Raw genomic sequence first — 20,283 nt, 5'->3', positions numbered from 1 at the left:
GGATAATGTTACAACTGAACTTTGATTGTCTCGTTCCACTTTCTCTCGCTGTCTCTGTTTGAAATAAGTGCGCGATGCCGCCCTCTAAAATTTCTTATTTGACGAGTGGGCCTGACGAGTGGGCTTTGATTGTTAGTGTTTTCACAGATTCACATAACATCGCGAGAGTTTATGTACATTTATGAAAATACGCGAATTGTGGAATTCGCAACACATTTAATGGGTCTCCATGAAAGGCATATTTTTGAACATTTTTCCTCGCATACTTCGATCCAAACAACCTTCAGGTGTGACTCTGGCAAGAACAAATGGAACCATACACTTTTCACAACAGTTGCGCTTTTGCTTCCTGTTGCGAACGTGTTGTTAGGGAGTTTACACACCGACAATCGCGACTTCAAAATAGGATTTTGCCTCATTGCTAGCATTGAATTGGATTGGATGAAATGGTTTCTAAGTTAAGATAGAAAATGAACAATCCAACGTTGTGAAGTCTCGATGTAGTCAAAATCTCAAATTTGCATTTTCTTCACTGTTTTTTTCTAGAGTGCGGCACAAAAGAAAGTTAAAAAATTCGTGTCACACGTGCAGCAGACTGTGTTTTTTTTCTGTTTTACCCAATAATAATCTTGTTTCGTGGCGTTGCCGTTTCCGTAGCTGTCATCGTCTCATATTGCCTATTCTCTCCCCGGCTGAGGCCTGTGAGTATTTAATCATCAATCGTCAATTTGGGCAAAACGAAAACATTCGTAATCAATGTAATGGTTGTAATCCAAGTGTTATGGATTAAGATGATTTCTGTCAGAAGCCAGTCGGGCCAGCAGCAAGCACATAAGTATCTGCGGTGGTCAACTGTACTTTTAATGTCTTGGTGAGCAATGAGGTGGTAAAGGTGGAATTCAATTGTTAATGGAATTTTATTCGAATTTCATTGACAGATTTATTGCTGAGAGATTTGCAACGATTTTTTTGTTTATTCAAGGTCGAGGAAAACACCTCCCATGCATTGAAAGGATTTCATAAGTGTACATGGATCGTTTGGCAAGAAGTGCAGGAGTCATGTATCATTACAGGAGCTCATCAAAATGCATATTGATGAGCTCCTGATCATTACCATGTTAAAAGCAGCTGCCTGAGTTGCAGGGATCTTTATCCCCTGCATGCTTTTTGTCAATTGAGCCTTTGACTGATTATTTTTACACTTTTTGACTTCACGAAACAATAAAGCTGAAGATATAAGCTGATACCTTCAAAGAGGCTTTTAGTATCAAGTTGTCTGAGACGCTTTGTTTGAAGACGCGATATCGGTAAGTCGTAGTCATGCGCTTCATTGGCTAGAAACAATTGCTTGCCAAGAATAGTGGCCCTTAATCTACATGCTTAATATCAGGGAAGGGTCAACCTTGCCCCTACTAGCTCTCCCACCCATGCCTAAAAACATTGTCATTACACATAAAAGGCGCATTTCCTGCGCCAAATACCCCTGGACTTTCAATGGCCGCTATTGTTTTTACACCAGGGATGGGAGGTCGGACTCGATCAGGTGTGTTTTTCTTTTCAGCCACTGGAAGTCGAGTTGTCGTAAAATCAGATATAATTCAACACTGCGGGGGAAGCATGGAGCGATATTGTGTCACCGGAAGCTTCCTTATGTGGGATCACCGCATCACTGACCCGATGACAATTCATATTGCTGTCAACGCAAGGACAATTCGTGATCATTGTTTAGTTGACTGCGCTTAAAGTGGCCAAATTACACGAACTGTGGACTTCATGTAATTGTCTAAAATTGGTTCATTTCCTTGAATTCATAGCGGTCGTTGGATATGGATGGTTTGGTTGTGGAGTCTACTTTTGGAAAGTGAACTCTTAAGGTATGCAAATCAACAACTTTTATGATTGTTTATTGGGAGTAGACCTCGCAGGAAGTGAAAATATTCTAGTTTTCCTTCTGCTGGTCATCGATTTCGTGTATTGCCAAGTAAGCGGGCACCAAATCACACTCTCAATATTCGCAATTTTGTGGTAACATTCCCCTTGGGCTAATGCAGCGAGCTTTCGTTTGTTCCTTAAATGGTGCGCAATGACTCTTTAGTAAACAGTTTAGAAACGTGACATTTTGAAGATACCGATACATTCATAATTCATGTTGTTTTTCATAAGTGAGTTGTGAGTCATGTTCATGCACAATGGATCAAATTGCTTGCACTAAATGGATCGTCTTGGTAGCGGCGAATGGAAGATTTATCTATTTAACACTGCCATTCATTTCGGTAGATTGAAGTCCTTAGCGGCGTATTTCATTGGCTGGCACACTGCCCGCGGCTCACTGTGAAGGAAACCTTCACACCACTGCTCGTGATCAAAGATCTTCGGAGAGGAAACAACTCGTTTGATTTCTATCAAGATGTTCCTGTCTGCCCTAGCTTTCATTCCCATTAGTCTTGTTTTTCTTTGCCAAGCAAGATCAGAGCCTTGTCCCGGTAAGTCGCGTTAGTTAGTTACTTTCACAACGTTTTGTAGGTTTTGAAATTGTCGAAAATGTGTGATTTTGGAATGCAATAAAACCAGCACTTGTTACATCTCCTGAAAGACGACGGTGTTCAGTTGTTTACTATTTTTAAATTTCTATTTGAAAAGTAAGTAGTTTGAATCGACATTGATTTTCAATGAAGGAAGCTACGAAGTGTTCATTTTAAAAACACGATATAAGGGGCAATACGCGCTATGCATTAAAATACATCAGTCGTTCAGTAATGAACACAATCGCACGAAGAGCCACATATAGCGATCTATGAAATTTATCGCTGGTTTATAGAATTTGCCATTTGTGACCATTCCTAACTTCACAGTGTAGAAGCTTATTTCAATCTTAATTCTCCTCGGAAAAATGCGAAGTGAAACATTTGTTATGTTCTTTTCTTATAATATCCTAAAAGCACGAACGTCAATTAGGGCAATGTCAACTACGAATTAGGTAGAAATTCCAAAACAAGAGTTAATTTCATTGTGTGATTCTCTCATTGTTCATGAACAATGATTATCTATTTTGGTTTTCCACCTCTTTACGTATGGTGATTTATATGCACCAGTCTCCAGACAAATCCGGCATAGTTCGTTAATCTTGATGCTACACCAAACTAGGCGCATGGTAAAAACGTGTGAGTTTTTGAAACCTATTGAAGGTTTAAACAGCCTTCAACATAATTATGCTCCAGCGCTATATCTTTAATACAAGGTATTAGATAAAAAATAAATTGGAAATCACGCAATTTTACAGAAACACTAGAAACGATCTTGTCGACTTATGAGATTATCATCATTATTATTATACACTCAATTATTTTGCTTTGCTTATGAACATAGACATGACTCATTCAGAAGCCTTCGTTGTTGGTCAGAACCAAAAATTGGATGGTAAAAATCGGCGTTCAATGCATGAAAAGAAGAGAAAGTTTTGCGTGTCGTTTCTTTTTCAAACTGTCATTCAAATCAAAGGAAATCTTTGACGGTTTTCAATTTGTTGCTGCAAATATTTGCTCTGGTAGGTTGGAAGAATACAGAGGACCTATTGTTCCCGCTATCTGATTCGTTTTGGCTTGCTTGATGTTTTTCTTCTACTGAGATATTTCACTGAAATGAAATCTTTTGGAAGTAGACGTTTCGGAAATTGAATTGTGTTAGAGAAGGGAAGTGCCATATGTGCGTGGCTTGTTTTCTGTTATTGTCAATAACTGCCAAAAAGCAGACAATCTACCGTAAATCCTTACTTTTCTTAATTCTCAATGTTACTGACCAAATGTGATTAAATACCCTAAAGGAAGGATTTTAGGATCTTTTGTGAACACTCGGATGGAAAGAAGCTGCAAATGCTCCTTAGTATGAAACGTTTGCAGGTTTTGTTTGCCTTTTTTTTTCTAATCACTGATGTAGAGATGCTGTCTATGTTTCAGTTTTAAATGGACTTTGGGTCATGTTTTGTCTCCAAACAACTCTTGATAGTTCTTAGATGAAAAGACAATGTCCAGCCACGTTGGCGCTGAGAATTTGACACAATTGACAGCGAAGCTTTTGTTGAAATACTACAACAATTTCCGTTTAGGCCTTAGGCGCTTCGCACGTTTTTCGTTATGGAGTTAGCCAGAGGTAGGAATTATAAAGATGGTAAATATGTTGTCCTCGCATTTTAACTTACATGGCTGGCCACAATTACAGATTTTGTACCTCTTGTGTGCTTCCACCTTGAACACTCCGGAAATACTTTTTTGATAGTAATCAATATTCTTGGCACCAAAAGAAATGAATCTTTCATAGAAACCCCTTGACTTTAAAGGCTGTTTATAATTAAAAATTTATGTACTACACTGTGTGGTTAATTTATGTACTACAAAGGTCATGTACTCGGCCTTGATGCCCTCTCATTCCGATCTCTCAATCTTTCCGTTACGCGTTTTGATGCAAGTTCGACTTGAGCAATATACATGGCCTGTATTAAATATTTGACTACCGTCAATTTTGGCGAAGATGCTAAACGTTATATGACAAATGAGCACATCAGAAATGTATAAAAGGTTTAGCGTGTTATTTTTTAAGAAGGCTGAAGAAAGCACACGTATCCGGATATTTTTGAATCCGCAGCTTTTTCTTTCCAGGTTAAAAAAAAATTCCATCCACACGTAGCGTATTCAAATCGAATTTGCCCGTCCAGAAGTATCCGAAACGCATCCGGATTCACTCTAGTAAAGAAGATCCCTAAAGGAAACAGAGGGAACAGACCCACAGCTGACCGGCAGCCATCTTGAGAATTGATTTCACGGCAAGGAACTGGGCTCGATCTTGTTACGTCATCCGGATAAAAAATACCCGGATTTGGCGTCCACACGGTTCCGGATTCATATCGGATTAAAAAATATCCACTCTGGAGAGCGTATTCAAAAAGTTCCGGATTCGCCAGCGAATTCGCCGGATACGTGTGGACGGAAGGCCATATCGCGAAAAGAAAAAGTTGCGGATTCAAAAATATCCCGGATACATGTAGACTGGGGCCTTAGAAATGTGTGTCAACCTCGTTGCCAGGACGGTCTCTCTTCTCTACCTCCTCAAATGTACTGGTAAAGAATGATTTTTTAATTTGATGCTAAAATTTTAATAATCATTTAAATACTCGTGCCAGGTGTGGTTTTAATCAGTATTGTCAGTTTCCGTCGTTCATCTTCATTTTGTGATGTTATTTTTTATCATGTCCCAAACTCCTCTCTTACTTAGCATTTCTTCCCTTTGCAATGGTCTGTTTCATGACAAGGCCACATTTTCGTGCGTTTTGAAATTGAAGCCCTGTTATGAAACTAAATCCCAGTCAGTAAAGTAACAGAAGCCCTTTCGACACTTCTCTTGTGAGTCATAAACTGACTTTGACCTGTATTTATCATCCTTCTTGCATATACTTCAACTGAGTGTTCATGCGCAAACCATCGGTGTTGTTTTTTAAGCCTTTCTTATGGCATTAATTAACTGCAATTTTTTAATCTATAAAAAGATTGTTGCATCTCATGTTTTTCAGTTCCCGTGATTCGTAACAAGGGAGACAAAATTGAGGTTGTTTCCATTGGCGAAAGCATGGATGCAAAACTTACTTGCGTGGTTAAAAATACCGAGAACTACAAACCAACCGTTTCCTGGGAGAAGGACAATAAAACTCTCCACCCAGCCAATCATCAACGCATGAGACTCAAAGCTAATAAATACCTAAAGATAAAAAAGGCGCGAAAAGAAGATGAAGGCCTTTATACCTGTGTTGCAGAGAATACTTGTGGCGGGAGGAACACCCTTACTTTGCGGCTTTTTGTTGAAGGTAATTGACATTGAAATTCTGTTCTGAGGCAAAGAATAACTGTGTTTATTTGGAAGACGTTTTTACAGTTTTCGTATTGACTTGTGAAGTTTAACAAAACTACACATTCTCGTGGTCATCTTTTTCGCGATGGAATAGTAGAGAATACATATGTGAAGTTTCCTTTTTCGTGTGCCACTTTGTTGTCATTCAGATTTCAATAGAATACACCATTCTTTTGTTTTTATTCAAATTAGTCCTTGATGCCTCGTTCTTAAGCTTAAAATTCAAAAGAATATTTTAACTTGAACGAGGCAACAAGGGCCAATCTGTATGCGCATAAAGCAGCGGCCATTTTGGAATAAGGTGTATTAGCTTTTGTGCTTTTTGTTTTAAGGTCCTACCCTGGATCCCAAAAGGAATTCAACGCCAGGTAAGGTTTCAGTTGTCTTAATAATTTTCCATGAACAACTATAATTGTGTTGCTTCATGCATACAGTCCTTACGAAAGAGTCTCTCGATATTTGCCCGTAACATTGCCTCAATGATTTTCCAGTTTAACTCCTGTTCGCATTTCGACAATAGATAGATAGATAGATAGATAGATAGATAGATAGATAGATAGATAGATAGATAGATAGATAGATAGATAGAGAAAACACATACTATGGTAATCCGTGGAAGAAAATGACACGTTATTCTTAATCAGTTGGATGCTTTTTGGTATTTGTTAGCTGCACCGGAATTTACGGTATCAGAAGAAAAGAGAAGAAGAAATCTCCTCGCTGTACCTGTGGGTAACACTGTTAAGATGGATTGTTCAGCATCTGGTTTTCCCAGACCCACAGTCGTATGGTATAAGGACGGAGTCATATTTCAGGCAAGAAAGGGTGGCTCCAGGCTCTACATAGGCGAGTTTACAACCGTGGTGACCATAAGAGATGTTGTACCCTCTGACAGTGGGTTTTATACATGTAATGTTAGTAACGCTCACGGCTGGATCAACCATTCCTATAGAGTTGATGTACACGGTAAGAGAATTGAATGATATGCGGGATACTAAATACTTTCTTCATTAAAGTCGCAAACACTACTTTACTATACTTTTAATTTCATTGTAAGGACTTTTTCTCTCCACGAGGAGGGTTCTCTTCGGGTAGTCTTATTTCCCCTCCTCTTAGAGGCCTTAAGTTTACAACCTGGTTGTATCTGTAAATTGACAGCAACCATGCAGACCTTGGAAAAAAAACCACAAACCAGGCAAAGCTCCATCTACACAAACCTACCGTAGTCGCAGTTGGTCGACGCAAAAAAGAAGAAAAACTTGCAAAATTGCCCCCGTCGGCTGTTTAGTCATCTTAACTTTCCTCACCACTAGTTTCTGTTTTGTCGTTTTTCCTGTCTTTTATTGCAACCGTGTTTTGGGTAAAGGTGGTTGATAGTTGTTGAGAGTTCTGGGTGCAACACCACGACGTTTTTTGATGATTTGCCTAAATACTTCTTGTTAGCTCTAGGGGTGGTGATTATGTTTGTTTAACTATTTTTTAAAAATCGGTAACTGAAATGTTAACACACAGGAAGGAAAATTTAAAAGTCAACGCTTTTCGTTAAATCATGTTAATGAAGAGGCCCAACTGAAACGTGAACGTGAATATGTATCGTTCAAAATTGTAATTCGGCGTCGGAGAGTGAGCGAAACGCGAAATTTGGTTGAATAAAATGAAGTAACTGAGGTAAATGTCCTGATAAGTGCGACCATCACATCAATCTTTCGAATTCATATTGAAAGGTATAAATTATTAAGAAACGTAGCAAGATTTAAAAGCCAACGTAAGGGAGAATCAAGAGATTATCGGTGGTGAGTTTTAAAATGGCTATCTCGCGATCTCCACCGAGGCAACAGGGAGGGTGGCAAGAATTAAAAACAAATACTTTAGGTGTCTTTCAAAGTTTCACCCCTTATAACCACGGTTATAAAAAGGAGTTCACGGTTACAACTCTTTAATATTTTCATTTCAGAACGAGTACGCGCTAAACCAGTCGTCCTAGAGATGGAAAACGTCACGGTGATGGAAGGCGAAAATGCGACTTTATTGTGCAAAGCGTTGAGTGATTCCATGCCCCATTTCCAGTGGCTGCGATGGTTAGCACCCCCTACCAACGCCTCAGGCAACATTTCGAACCCTAGCTACGAAGTTATAAAACAAAACGTTCAAGGGGGCAACAATCATTTGTTGGTGCCACACGGAGACACCAGCAAATTAGAGTTCCATGGCGTTAAGTTAACCCTGGTAAATGTTACTAAAAAGGATGAAGGAAAGTACACTTGCATTGTGGGAAATGCTGTCGGTTACACTGTGAAACGAGCTTACATATTCGTACGTGAATCGTCAGGTAGGAAAATACAGCAAATGATCAGAAAGCTCATATAAGAAATCTTTGTATGTAAAAATCATGAGTATCCTAAAGTTGACAGTGGTTCTATTTTAATTTAAAGATATGCAATTGTGATACACGAAATGTGAAGTAGCGCGCTGCTTGAGGCCTCTTGCTCCTTACTTTCTTGATAGGAAAACTTTTACCTCTCGAATTCCTATATTATCAGAAAATTGTTAATTCAGTTGATGTACGACATCAACACTAATTCTAAACCGATTTGTTCTCTAAAATTAGCAGTGTTCATTCATACAGCACACGCCTATTAACATCTGAGCATTTTTTTACCAAACAAGCAGCACTTATAACGTTCAAAGTAAGGCCTTTTAACGAGTTGGCGCTAAAATCTGGAATGAGATACCAACTAGTCTAACTAAACTTGACCAAAATCCCTTTTTAAAAAACCTTAGAACAAAGCTAATTTAAATTGTAGAAACTGAAAATTGCTATGCCGAGATAGATATCTTAATAGACCTAATCGGCTAACTCAATGTTGTACCCAATAGCCCTTATTCACGATAGCGGCCATGTTGGTTTTCAAATTGTCATGCAAATTAGCCATGTGTTATGCTGGGGGGCAAACATTGGAAAATTGCGAAAAATCGGCACGTCGAAATATTGAATTAACATTGCTAAAAGAACATTTTAGAATTTAGAATTAAGTACCTTTTATAATAATTTTATATCTTTTGATTGCCTCCGACATTTTGACTTTCTACTTCGTTATCTGCTAATTTTTCAGTAAAAAACATCGAAGTAACTTGTGCAAGCATTCTGTTTTACTACTTAGGTGATAAACATTCAATGAACATGAAACAAATCACCTGTGTGGCTAAGATGTTCGTTATAACCTCTCGAACTTGTGTTGTTTGCCCCCTCAGAAGTGTGTAGCTAATTTGCATGATAATAGCAAATCCAACATGGCGGCTATCGTGAATAAGGTCTATTCAAACCCCTTGTGAATAAAACGTTTTGTTCCAGGTATTTCCGTATCATTTAAATGTAAATGCACCATTATCATGCAAATACAAGACACAAAGAATCTTAATCCTGGGAGATTTGAATTAGGTACAACATTGAGTTAGCCGATTAGGTCTATTAACGTGATGAAAGATTAAATTTCTAACTGAAGTTAAGTTTAGTCTTAAGTTTTCCTCTTTACATATTGCTCTTTTATCTAGACTATAGGCAATTTTCACGATGGCGTCATTTGACTACAACTACCACAATTCAGTTTGTTTTTCTTTTCATATTTAAATTTTGTATTCCCAGTGGGGTAAAAATAACAATGGCTCTAATTAACATGACACGAGCGAAACCTGAAGGATTCTGGTACTTGTAGTCATATGGCGTCATCATGCAAATGTCCTATTTTCTTCTCCTTTTCTCCTAAATCCTTCTATCTTCTAAATATTTGAAAGCACGAAGAGTAATGTTTACTTGTTGTAGTTGTATGTAAGGTAGGTAAAGCCTGCTTACGAGCCAAGTGGCCCATTAGGCCGGAGCTTATCCCTGTTTCTGTAGCATGAAGTGACTAGAAGTGTTTCTACTTCCCCCTGGATGGGATGCTAGTCCAACGCAGGGCTACCCCCAGTATTACATTCGCCGGTACCCATTTCTACACCTGAGTGGAGAGAGGCACTGTGAGAGTAAAGTGTCTTGCCCCAAAACACAACACAACACAACACAATGTCCCCGACCAGGGCCTGAACCCGGGCCTGGAACTTGATCCGAAGGCAAACGCACTAACCATGAGGCCACCGCGCCTCCCGCAGTTGTATGTAATGATCATTTATTGTTCAAAAAATTGTCTAAGTTATTCTGTGTACAGTCTGGCTTGCCGCTATTAGCTTTTCGCTATTTGCAAGCCAGCCTAGTAATAACTTAAACTGTTTGCTGTAAATAAATAAAACTTGAACTAGAAGTTTAACTCCTTACTAAAATTATTAATTTTTGTTTGTAAAGAGGTTGCATTATCTCAAGAAACAAGCACTTCAGTTTCGAACAACACATCTCCTCTAACAGACGTCAACCACTTCCAAGCAGTTGGCATTTCGGCTGTACCGTCCTCAAGAAAGAAGATTTTTATCGCAATCGCCGTTGGTTTTGGATTTTTGACTGTTGCTGGTGTAGGACTTTTACTTTTTTGTTACCGTCGCAAACTTAAGTCCTCAAAAGCCACAAACTATGGCATCGTTTATAAGGCAGAAGCAAAGGAAACCGAATTGCAGTACAGAGCGCATGATCCATCATTAGGTGGGTCTTCATCTTCTTATTGTTCCACTGTACCACTAATACGTAATCGGAGTCTACGCTCTAGATTAGGCTCCAACCTTACTCAGGTGTCTGAAGTGGAAATGCCAATGGACGAAAAGTGGGAAATTGACAGAGAGAACATCAACATGTTGGGAGTCCTTGGAGAGGGTGCTTTTGGAAGAGTGATGAAAGCAGAAATCTTAGGATTGCCGAATATGCCCTTCAAATTTGATGTCGCTGTTAAGATGTTAAAAGGTAAGCTTTGAAATGCTCTCTTTCAACTACATGAAATTTCAAAACGATGAAGGACATTCCGGGCTCGACGTATGGCAAGTGACAGAGAATATTTTTGTTTTTGAGCGAAACTTTAAAGGGAAGAAGATTTCTTGATCTATCCGAAAATTCAGTCTACTCGGAAATTCACCTAAAACATGGATTCCACTAAATGTGGCACAAGATATTTATCACGGGTCATATCAATAAATAATTTTATGCAGTTTCGGAGAAAACGTTAAGCTGTCATTTCTTTACTCTGCAAACCAACTCTTAGTTTAGTTGTCATCAAGAAGACATGTCGGCAAATTTGTAGGAGTTAAAGCGCAAAGAATGTCAAAGTAAAAAAAAAGCGTACGTAAAATGTAAATTATTTAGATTTATTATTACAAATAGTTTTAGTATACAACATTGAAATATCAACAAAAAATACATAAATAAAATAACTAAGAATTAGTCGTGTCGGACTAGTAGTTATTATAAAATAATTAGGATAGTACGCGTACTCTCGTTGGTCAATAGCTGTCTTTAGATGAGAGTATGGAAACACGGCTGTGAGATCACACAAATTTTGATTGGTTATGTGTTGCCAGACGCGCGTTTTGATTGGCTGGTAGGAAATACGAATGTGTATCAAGAAAATCTGTTTCAATCAAGAAGTAAAAAAAACCCCAGCATTTTCCTTGATTTGTCGAATTATCTTTGAAAAATTATTTATAAAAGCAATAGAGGACTTTTTTCCGTCTTTCTATAGCCTCATCTAAACACTCGGGGGAGTTTGGAGAATTCTCGACGGTTATGAAAACCCTCGACTGCGTCTCGTGTTTAGATGTGGCTGTGGAAACACGGAAAACGTCCTCTATTGCTTAACTAGAAAATTTCTTCAGTGACCAAGAGCTTTTGTGGTAGTGTTTAGACTCTTATATAATTTAGTAGCGTTGAACAAGAGAAATAAATCCCTATATTATTTTTGCTAATTCCAGAGGATGCCACTGATCATGAATTCGCAGATCTTGTGTCAGAAATGGAGACAATGAAGACCATTGGGAAACACAAAAATATTATCAATCTGATTGGAGCTTGCACTCAAGGAGGTTAGTTTCTGCAAAACCAGCATCTTTTCAGTTCAATTCGAAATAATTAGAGAGCTTTAAATTCTAGGACGAGAACGACTACGAGTACGAGATTTTGTTATAGAGCAACAGTGAGCGCGCGGAAACCAGCGTCATTTTGGCGGGAAAAACGCGATACCGTCGTCATTTTAGTACGAGGTTTTGCAAAAATGTCGTCGTGTCTAAACAAGTCACCAACAATGTAGCAGTTTTGGCATTTTTTGATCAGGAAGAGGCTCAGTTGCCAGCAATTGGAATAACTGAGCAACCTATGCTTCCAACAAAGGGTAAGATTAATCGTCCAGGTTAATAATAAATTTTCAAAGTATTTTCGCTTAAAACAGGCAGTGAAATCTCGTACTCGCTCTCGTCCTCGTACTAGAATCTAAAGTTCCCTAATAACTAAGCCCGAGAGACGTACTAAGGAATGATTATTGGCCCAAGGATTTGACGCTGTGTAAACGACCGAGGGCCAACATTTCTCAGTGCACTCTAAAAAAGACAGGTTTTTAAGGAGAGAATGATGTGCATCCTTTTTTGGGAAACTAAGGATGCACCTCCGGTTGCCATCGATCTGAGAGGATGATGCGAGCATTTGTTTTCAGTTCATACAGTAAGAAATCACTTAAGAATTTCAGTTTTAAGAAAACTACGAAAGATATATCACACATGTGAAATCCAGCCTTGGTATACGATGTCCTTAGCACTTACCCAAGCATAGAGGAAAATTCCTCGCAGCAAGCTCTCGAGATCTGCAAATTAATCGCAAGCATTAGATAACTGTCGAAGATTTACTGTTTGTATTTTAGGGAATTTTAAAGTGTCAAGCACGATTGTCATGACTAAAATCTTTAAACACCGCCAGCATTTTTTGCAGAAGTTTGACTTCAAGTAAAATAGTCCCTGTTCCTCATTTTCGTTGAGCTTTCCTTTTAAGGTCTCGGTAATGGTAAATTCGGGGGACTCGCTCAAATTCTTGTAAAACTTGAAGCTGTGGGCTGTGAAGTGTATTTTTGAGAAGAAAAAATTCTTAAAAATTAATTTGAAAACCGCTAAAATCGCTTTTCTTTGTTTCCCGCCATAATCTGCGTGCGGAAAATGATTGACGTGCTGGTCATCACACGTGAAGAGATTGGGTGTCAATTGACAGCTTAGCACGTGCCCGAATGCTGATTGGCTCAGCATAATCCTTCAAGCTTCCAACCCAGGCCTAAGTGCTTGGCTTCAAGCAGATCTCGCCGCCATCTTGATTTTTCATGGTATAGCGGGCTCAATTATAACCATCAGTTTTATCACTAAACGGATGCTCGCCAAGAGAAAACAAGATTGACTAGTCCAGAAGTTCGGGCTGCGGCGGCTTCAAAGAGTTGACGCGATTCACGCAGAGCCTCCTTTTCTCCTCCTCAGTAAAGGCAAAAGGAGGCTCTGCTCGCAGGGTGCATTTTCCTTTACCGAGACCTTAAATCGCAGCGACGTCAGCTCTTTGGTAACTGAGAATTGTAAGATATCGTTTGGCTCAGGCCCCGTCCACACGTAACCAGATATTTTTGAATCTGCAACTTTTTTTTCCGGATTCAAAAACATTTCCATCCACACGTAGCGTAATCCAATTGAATTTGCCCGTCTACGCGTATCCGAAACATATCCGGATTCACTCTAGTACTCAGGACTCCTCAAGGAGGTAACAGAGCCTGCGCCATAAAGAAATAATATTGCCCTCGGAAGCCATCTTGAACCTGTCCACACTGTTCCGGATTCATAGCGGATTTAAAAGTGTACCCAATGATCCCATGTTGATTTTAGCAGCTTCAAAGAAAGATATAAATGACCAGTCACATTGCTATTAAGTTTTCATGTTGTTTAATTGAACTTGGTTTTCATTCCGGTCCTCTTTAGGTCCACTTTATGTTGTTGTCGAGTACGCTCCCAATGGTAACTTGAGGCAATTCTTGAGAGACAGAAGACCAACCAGAGAATACACTACAACCTTAACCCTCGCAGATCTGGTATCATTTGGATATCAGGTCGTTAGGGGAATGGAATATCTTTCTTCAAAGAAGGTATTTTGATCAGCAAAGTGTTAAAGATACGTGACCTGAAAAGGCTATGATAACTTGAATTTCCGGTCAGTATAAAACGTGGACTGCGAACCCGGACTGCGGACCGGGTATAAAACGCGGACTGCGGACCGCGTATAAAATACGGACCAGGTATAAAACGCGGACTGAATACAAAACACTGTGGAAAAGGCACAGAGCAACGAAATAGCAATAGGCTGTCGACGTGAATTGAAGTCCGACATGAGAATGGTAGAAAAAATGTTTCGCGCCATAAAAAATTAAATGGAGACAGAAAACGTAAAGCCATTTGCACCTCATGTAGGCCCGATAAACCAAGCATAGTGCGAACACTAACTTCAAAACAATGGCTTCATGGTCCTTTGTGATTGAAATTCTCGTTTCTCAACTTCTTAGTGTATTCATCGTGATCTCGCGGCAAGAAACATTTTAGTGGGAGAAGAAAACACGCTGAAAATTGCAGATTTCGGCCTTGCAAGGGACGTTCATCAAATCGATTACTACCGGAAAACAACAGATGTAAGTATAAAACTAAAGAGTAGCCACTTTCGCTGGACATTGTTCAGTTAGGCGCCAATTTATCCAGTTAGTAGAGGAGAGAATCCGGCGTGATGATAGGACATTGTTGACGTTACGATAAAGCTCGATCGACATAAGTCTTCAGTACTATTATTCTGATATTTTTTGCAAGTGTATTAGTTCTGATGTTGCTGGCCGTTTTTTAACTTTTCAAGGGTCGTCTTCCAGTAAAGTGGATGGCTCTGGAGGCCCTCTTTGATCGCGTATATACAATACAGAGTGACGTGTAAGTATACGCCTAATACGATATCGAATAGTGTTTCGATTGAAAACGAAAGGAAACTTTCCTGATTCAATCTCATTTTTTCAATCTCTCGGATGCTTTGATAAAAGGTTAGTGGTGTGCCACACGCTTTTAACGTAAGGGAACCTGATCTCTTGAAATGAACACACCAGCAATACCAATGTTCCCAGTAGTCAGTAAAGAACAGTGTGAATAAGATTCGTTCCTCATGTTTGTCTCTTCTCTTTGCTCTACTAGATGGGCCTTTGGTATACTCGTATGGGAAATAGTTACGTTCGGTGAGTTGAATTCATTAAATTAATTCTTACATCGTTCTTGTGTAGGCCTGTAAGCAAGTTGTTACGTACCTAGCCTCGGATGCTGAAAGTCTAAGCACCCATTTTAAAAAGGTTAGCTTACATGAAGTAATCGGCCATCACAGTGCGATCTAAGTAACCAGTATGCCATTAATTTTTGGCCTAAATATTCTGTATCCCGTCAATTCCTGTGGTTTGTATCTCTATTATGCCGCAGTTCGGTTTTTTAAATATCCCGTATCTCGTTAATATTTTTCCCCAATTATCCCCTATCCCTATAATATCTCGTATCCTGATAATCCCCAACAGGGCTTCGTTGTTTCCATTTGCACCTTAGTTGCATTGATAATTAAGGGAGCTTAAGCAACGGCGACGGCAACGAGAACATCACAAATTATCCTATTTAGTGGGCAACAACAATAATTTTGCACGTTCTGCACGTGCGTTTTTCCCTTTTGTCCATCTCTTTGCCGTCGTCTGCAAAACAACCACGTGAAATAGCCAAATTTGAGGTTTTATGAAGAACGTCAGTACTTGAGGATAAATTTTCCTTCCCCCCCCCCCCCCTAAATTAAGTGCCGTTCCGACCAGTGTCATTTTTGAGGAACTACCACATCCTTGTCATATTAAAAAGGTTGAAATAGTCAATAAGCGATTAAAATAACGCGAATTTATATTTTGAGATGACGTTCTCGTTGCCATCGCCGTTATCGTTGCTTAAGCTCCCTAATAGCCAACTTGGCGCGCAGCGCCGAGTTGGCTATTACCAATCTCGTATCCAACAAGGGCGAATGGAATAATTGTTTTATTAAATTCTCAACCTTCGGTTTTGCTAAATTTTATTTAAGCTAGTTTAAGAAACGACCAGAAAGTGACGTGACTTCCGGGCGCCAAAACGACATGATCTCATGATAGGAGCACCGCCGTGCGAACAGTTGAATAAAAAATCAAAAGCAAAGCAAATTACAGCTGAACTGAAATTACAGCAATTCAAGCATCACGGACCGTTTTGTACGCCGGATAAACGTCTTACCACAGTGTTTTCAAGTCTTCAAAGTTCAAACTCATCAAGAAGTGTAATAGTTGTGGACATTTTTCTTTGATCGCCATGTGAAACAGAGGTTGTACTGGTTGAAATAGTATTTTCGACAAAAACTGCTTTCCCGGGCTCTTGATGTGGAAATTCCTCTGGGATTGGTCGGCACTGCTTCTGGATGTCGTTTTCTTTCCCTTGCATTGAAGTGGCGCTACCAGAAGACGCATTTTCAATGAAATCACTGAAAACGAGTGACATCTTTTGTTGCTGTTCCATCGAAGGCCGCTCGTTGTAGGATTCAACAGACTGATTGGACTTGTGTCCCGTCATGGACTTGATGTGCCTCGTCTCACAGTTATGGTCGGAAAGCATTGTGACAGATGTAGCTCTGAGGCATTGGTTGTAAGATGTGGCTCTATACCTGCTCGTTTTGACATCTCTTTCATCATGCTGTGGAGTGTAGTTGTGCCAAGAGGTGCGTTGCGGAACCAGATTTTGTCGTCTGCGGGATTGAACTTCTTGCTTTGACCATCTCTTGGTCTCTGAAACAGAGCATCTGACGTTGGGTTGAGATGGTCCAAGTAGTCCTTGAGCGCTTTTACTGGACACCTTTCAGATCCCGGGACAGAAAATATCTTGGCGTCCGATTCATCTTCATCATCTGCAAGGCCGCCCTAGTGATTTTTTGTGCCCGGCAAGGAACCAGGCTGATTTCTGTTCAGTTTCGTAGTATTCAACCCCTTGTGGAATTTTTCGTGGAGAGAGAGCATTGCCGGTGTCAACTGTCGCTGGTTTTCACGTCCCCATCTTCAAAAAAGAGGCCAACCTCCGAGGTTGAGAATTTAATAAGACATAACCTCTAGTTAAATTACAACCAGATTTATTTTTCTGGTAATCTCTCGCCATATTCCGAAGTTTACACGTAGTTCTAGTTCACTGTAACTGGACAATTTGTGTTAACGCGCGATAACGATCTGTTCTCGAGTGTGGTCCGACGCCTTGTGATCTCCACTTGCTCACTGAGACGCAATCTCACAATGTTAATTAATCGGTGGAACATTCATTACCCGTAAGCACATGTCCTCTCAGGGGACTATTTTTAATGTTTCAATCATATTCCATGAAATCTTCTCTTTATTTTCAGGCGGTTCCCCTTATCCCAGCGTTCCTATAGAAAATTTGTTTGAACTTCTTAAATTTGGTTACAGAATGGAGAAACCGGTGAACTGTCCTGACAACATGTAAGTCGAGAAGTCAATTAAAGTTACTTGTAGCATCAAAAATACCAAGATAGCATAGTTGACATAAAACAGCTTTAATTATTTCAAAGGTAGAGTGCCGAGAACTGGAAAATATACTTGATTTCGTCGCTGTTACACCAAGTGACAGTTCAGTTACACTCAGCATCCATAAATTAACACTGATCGTAAGAAGATGGGACTTGAACTTGAAAGACAAGTAAAAGGGCTATATTTATAATTGTGTTACGTAAGACTTGAAGCTCGTAGGGCAGTGCTATAAAAAAGAAAGATTTGAAATAAATGAAAAATCATAAATATCAGTGTTAATAAATCTAACTGGATCTTTAACCGGGTAACGTCTAAAATTTCGTTGTTAACGAATTGTTTCTGTATATTTTCCTCTCAGGTACGAGATCATGTTGAGATGCTGGCAAGATTCTCCTTCACAAAGACCTACATTTACGGAATTAGTTAAAGAGTTTGATGCTATGTTGATGTCATTATCGGATAAGGTGAGGAAATGACTTTCGCTGCCAATCTTTACATTTGAATTGTCTTTCAATTCTTACATTCTAATTTGTTTTATGAGATTTTCTCGTTGGTGCTCAGTTGAGGAAACTGTGTTGCGATGGGTATTATGGCTATTTACTGCATTTACTGAATGTTCTTGGCTTTGCAAATTTATTTCGAATGATAAACAATAGTGCTGTACAGAACTTTTCCATCTTTAGTCACTTGCAACATTGGGCATCGCTCACATGCTACAAGCATGAGATAACGATAGGGAAGGCTAACGTATCATTTAATTTGGTAGAGTGAGCGGTAAAATTTCATTAATTTTGAGAAGATATCCGTCTAACAATACAGTACACAGACCCTCTTATTGTATGGACGGAAGTCCGGGAACTAAAACACTCGTAGAATCAATACCAGCACTACATCCGGGAACGGAGTGGCGTGTTTTCGTATGCAACACGAGTGGTCATATTTGAGCAACGACGTCACCATTCCCGCCTATTTTTTGTTTGTATTGAAGCCTGCTTTTTAATCTCTACCATGTATATTAATTGTCGGGAGGTCAGGATGACTTAATGGTTATCAACCGCGCCTCCCACCTCTGCGATCCAGGTTCAACCTTGGCCTCGAGGTCGTATGTGGGCTGAGCTTCACTCGATCTCAATCTGACTCCGAGGGTTTTTTCTCCGGATACTCCGGTTTTCCTCCTTCAACAAAATCGACTCTAGATGAATAACATCCGGGCGGATACCCTCGTGTAGGGATAACCTCTGGTATCTCTCCCTTTCATTGTATTGAATGAATAAAGTTGGTATTATGATTACGTTCTACAATATATCACTAGTGCGATATTATTCTTGCCACTCAAACATAAAATTGATATCTTCTGGCTACCATGTCCATCCTCTGTATACCATGTTTTATTTTTATACGGTAGGAGTATATTGATCTAGAAGCGTCGCAAATCAGTTCTATGGAACCACAGACACCGACGTCTTCAGAGGCACCATCAACTCCTCGACACTCTGTTGCAACTGAACACGATACAGAGAGTGACGATAGAGACAATGACAATGTATTTGTTGATAATTCCAACGATATCTGGGAATCCCGTAGACACGAACTTCCGTACCACGTAAGACAACCAGAGAATGCCTTGGATATTACAAGAAGTCTGTTTCAGAGTGAGGAACAAATAGAACGAAATCATGCGAGACACAAGTCGAGTCTGGGTGCAGATGAAAATAAAAAGAAATCGTCCTTTGCTACGTTCCGTTCTCCTATACAAAGCGACGTATGACTTGACAATATGGTGTCACGTATAAAGTTGCCATTGCGGCTGTCACCGGTCTGAAATTCCTGATTCAAGTTTATGACTTTCCTGATTGCCAAGTATGCCTTAACAATAGAGAACCACTGGTCCATCAAGTTTTCCAGCTTTTCCGTGGAAAAAACATATGGCAGCTGAGGATAAATACGAAGCATAAGTTTTGAATGACAAGAACGCTGAGTACTGGTGAAATTAGAGTTTAATAGGACGATTCAAGTGAATTCTGAAATGGATTTGAATACTTAAAAAACCTAAGTCCTAGAAGGATCCAAGCGAACTTACGGCTCACTTTGGAACAGTTTCAAGTGAAATGTTGTAAAAAGTACTGGAAACCTAAGGTCTATTTGATCCGAGTTCTAATTGGTTGATATAATTGTTATTATCAGTTTGATCTCGTTACAGTAACAAGAGATTATAATTGAACCAACCAAGCAAACCTCGGAACCAATACATAAAGTAGCCCTTGTGACTGGTGACCGTTCGGCCAGAAAGGCGAAATTTTTTGGTTAGGTGCAAAGGGTTAGAAATCAAAGAATTGCTTTCGGCACTCAAATGAAAACCGCTTCGGCGGTCATAGCGGCTCCTCTTGAGAAAAGGAGCTATATTTTAACGAATATACTGCAGACATAGAGACATGGAGTCCGCAACGAATTCAGGGCGGAAAGGCCACTTTTTACATATTGGCTTCATTGATATCGTATCAGGTCACGTTCTTTTTATACGGTATAAACAAATTTTGTATTTCGTTATAGAGATAAAATTAAAATAAGTGGAATCTTTGAATGTGTGTTGTTGGTTTTGTGGATGGCCGCAGACAATATGTTATTCCAATCCCAATCTGCATTAAAAAGGAACGAGAGAGCCAAACTCTTCCCAAAACAAAGGCTCTTTTTTTCTCTGGAAAATTACCGCCGCAGCTTACGAAGGCGAACAGCATCGACAGTGCACCTCCTCGATGACATCAGAGATTGATGAAATGCCACTTACCCATGGCAACTAAAAGAGAGCTATAGTAATGACGTCACTAATGAAAAGGAAGACGGTTAAAAACACATC

At 39.5% G+C, this 20,283-nt stretch overlaps 1 protein-coding gene across 2 annotated transcripts; it reads left to right on the top strand.

The window, feature by feature from the left end:
• Positions 1-1,681: 1,681 nt before the first annotated feature.
• On the top strand, positions 1,682-20,010 carry LOC138007127 (fibroblast growth factor receptor 3-like). 2 transcript variants are annotated; one of them, XM_068853871.1, is made up of 15 exons: positions 1,682-1,874; positions 2,278-2,483; positions 5,561-5,851; positions 6,228-6,263; positions 6,565-6,861; positions 7,850-8,224; positions 10,232-10,777; positions 11,779-11,889; positions 13,804-13,967; positions 14,382-14,504; positions 14,720-14,790; positions 15,046-15,086; positions 17,285-17,381; positions 17,788-17,893; positions 18,835-20,010. In XM_068853871.1, the coding sequence occupies exons 2-15, from the start codon at positions 2,408-2,410 to the stop codon at positions 19,195-19,197; spliced, it is 2,697 nt and encodes an 898-aa protein (XP_068709972.1). In that variant the 5' UTR covers positions 1,682-1,874; positions 2,278-2,407; the 3' UTR covers positions 19,198-20,010. The 2 variants fall into 2 exon arrangements, with proteins under 2 accessions (XP_068709972.1, XP_068709973.1); XM_068853872.1 differs by lacking the exons at positions 1,682-1,874; positions 2,278-2,483 and adding an exon at positions 4,872-5,111.
• Positions 20,011-20,283: the final 273 nt, after the last annotated feature.

Source organism: Montipora foliosa, chromosome 6 (assembly GCF_036669935.1).
Source record: "Montipora foliosa isolate CH-2021 chromosome 6, ASM3666993v2, whole genome shotgun sequence".
In the NCBI taxonomy this organism is placed as follows: Eukaryota; Metazoa; Cnidaria; class Anthozoa; order Scleractinia; family Acroporidae; genus Montipora; species Montipora foliosa.
Note: the sequence above shows the minus strand (reverse complement) of the source record. Positions and strands in the feature narration are given on the sequence as shown.

What these genes read in the sequence shown, in the direction of transcription:
- LOC138007127 (XM_068853871.1), top strand. Translation starts at nt 2,408, where the DNA reads ATGTTCCTGTCTGCCCTAGCTTTCATTCCCATTAGTCTTGTTTTTCTT. An exon ending in ATTCGTACGTGAATCGTCAG is followed by an intron (nt 8,225 to 10,231) that starts GTAGGAAAATAC and finishes TTGTTTGTAAAG; the next exon opens with AGGTTGCATTATCTCAAGAA. An exon ending in TATACAATACAGAGTGACGT is followed by an intron (nt 14,791 to 15,045) that starts GTAAGTATACGC and finishes TTGCTCTACTAG; the next exon opens with ATGGGCCTTTGGTATACTCG.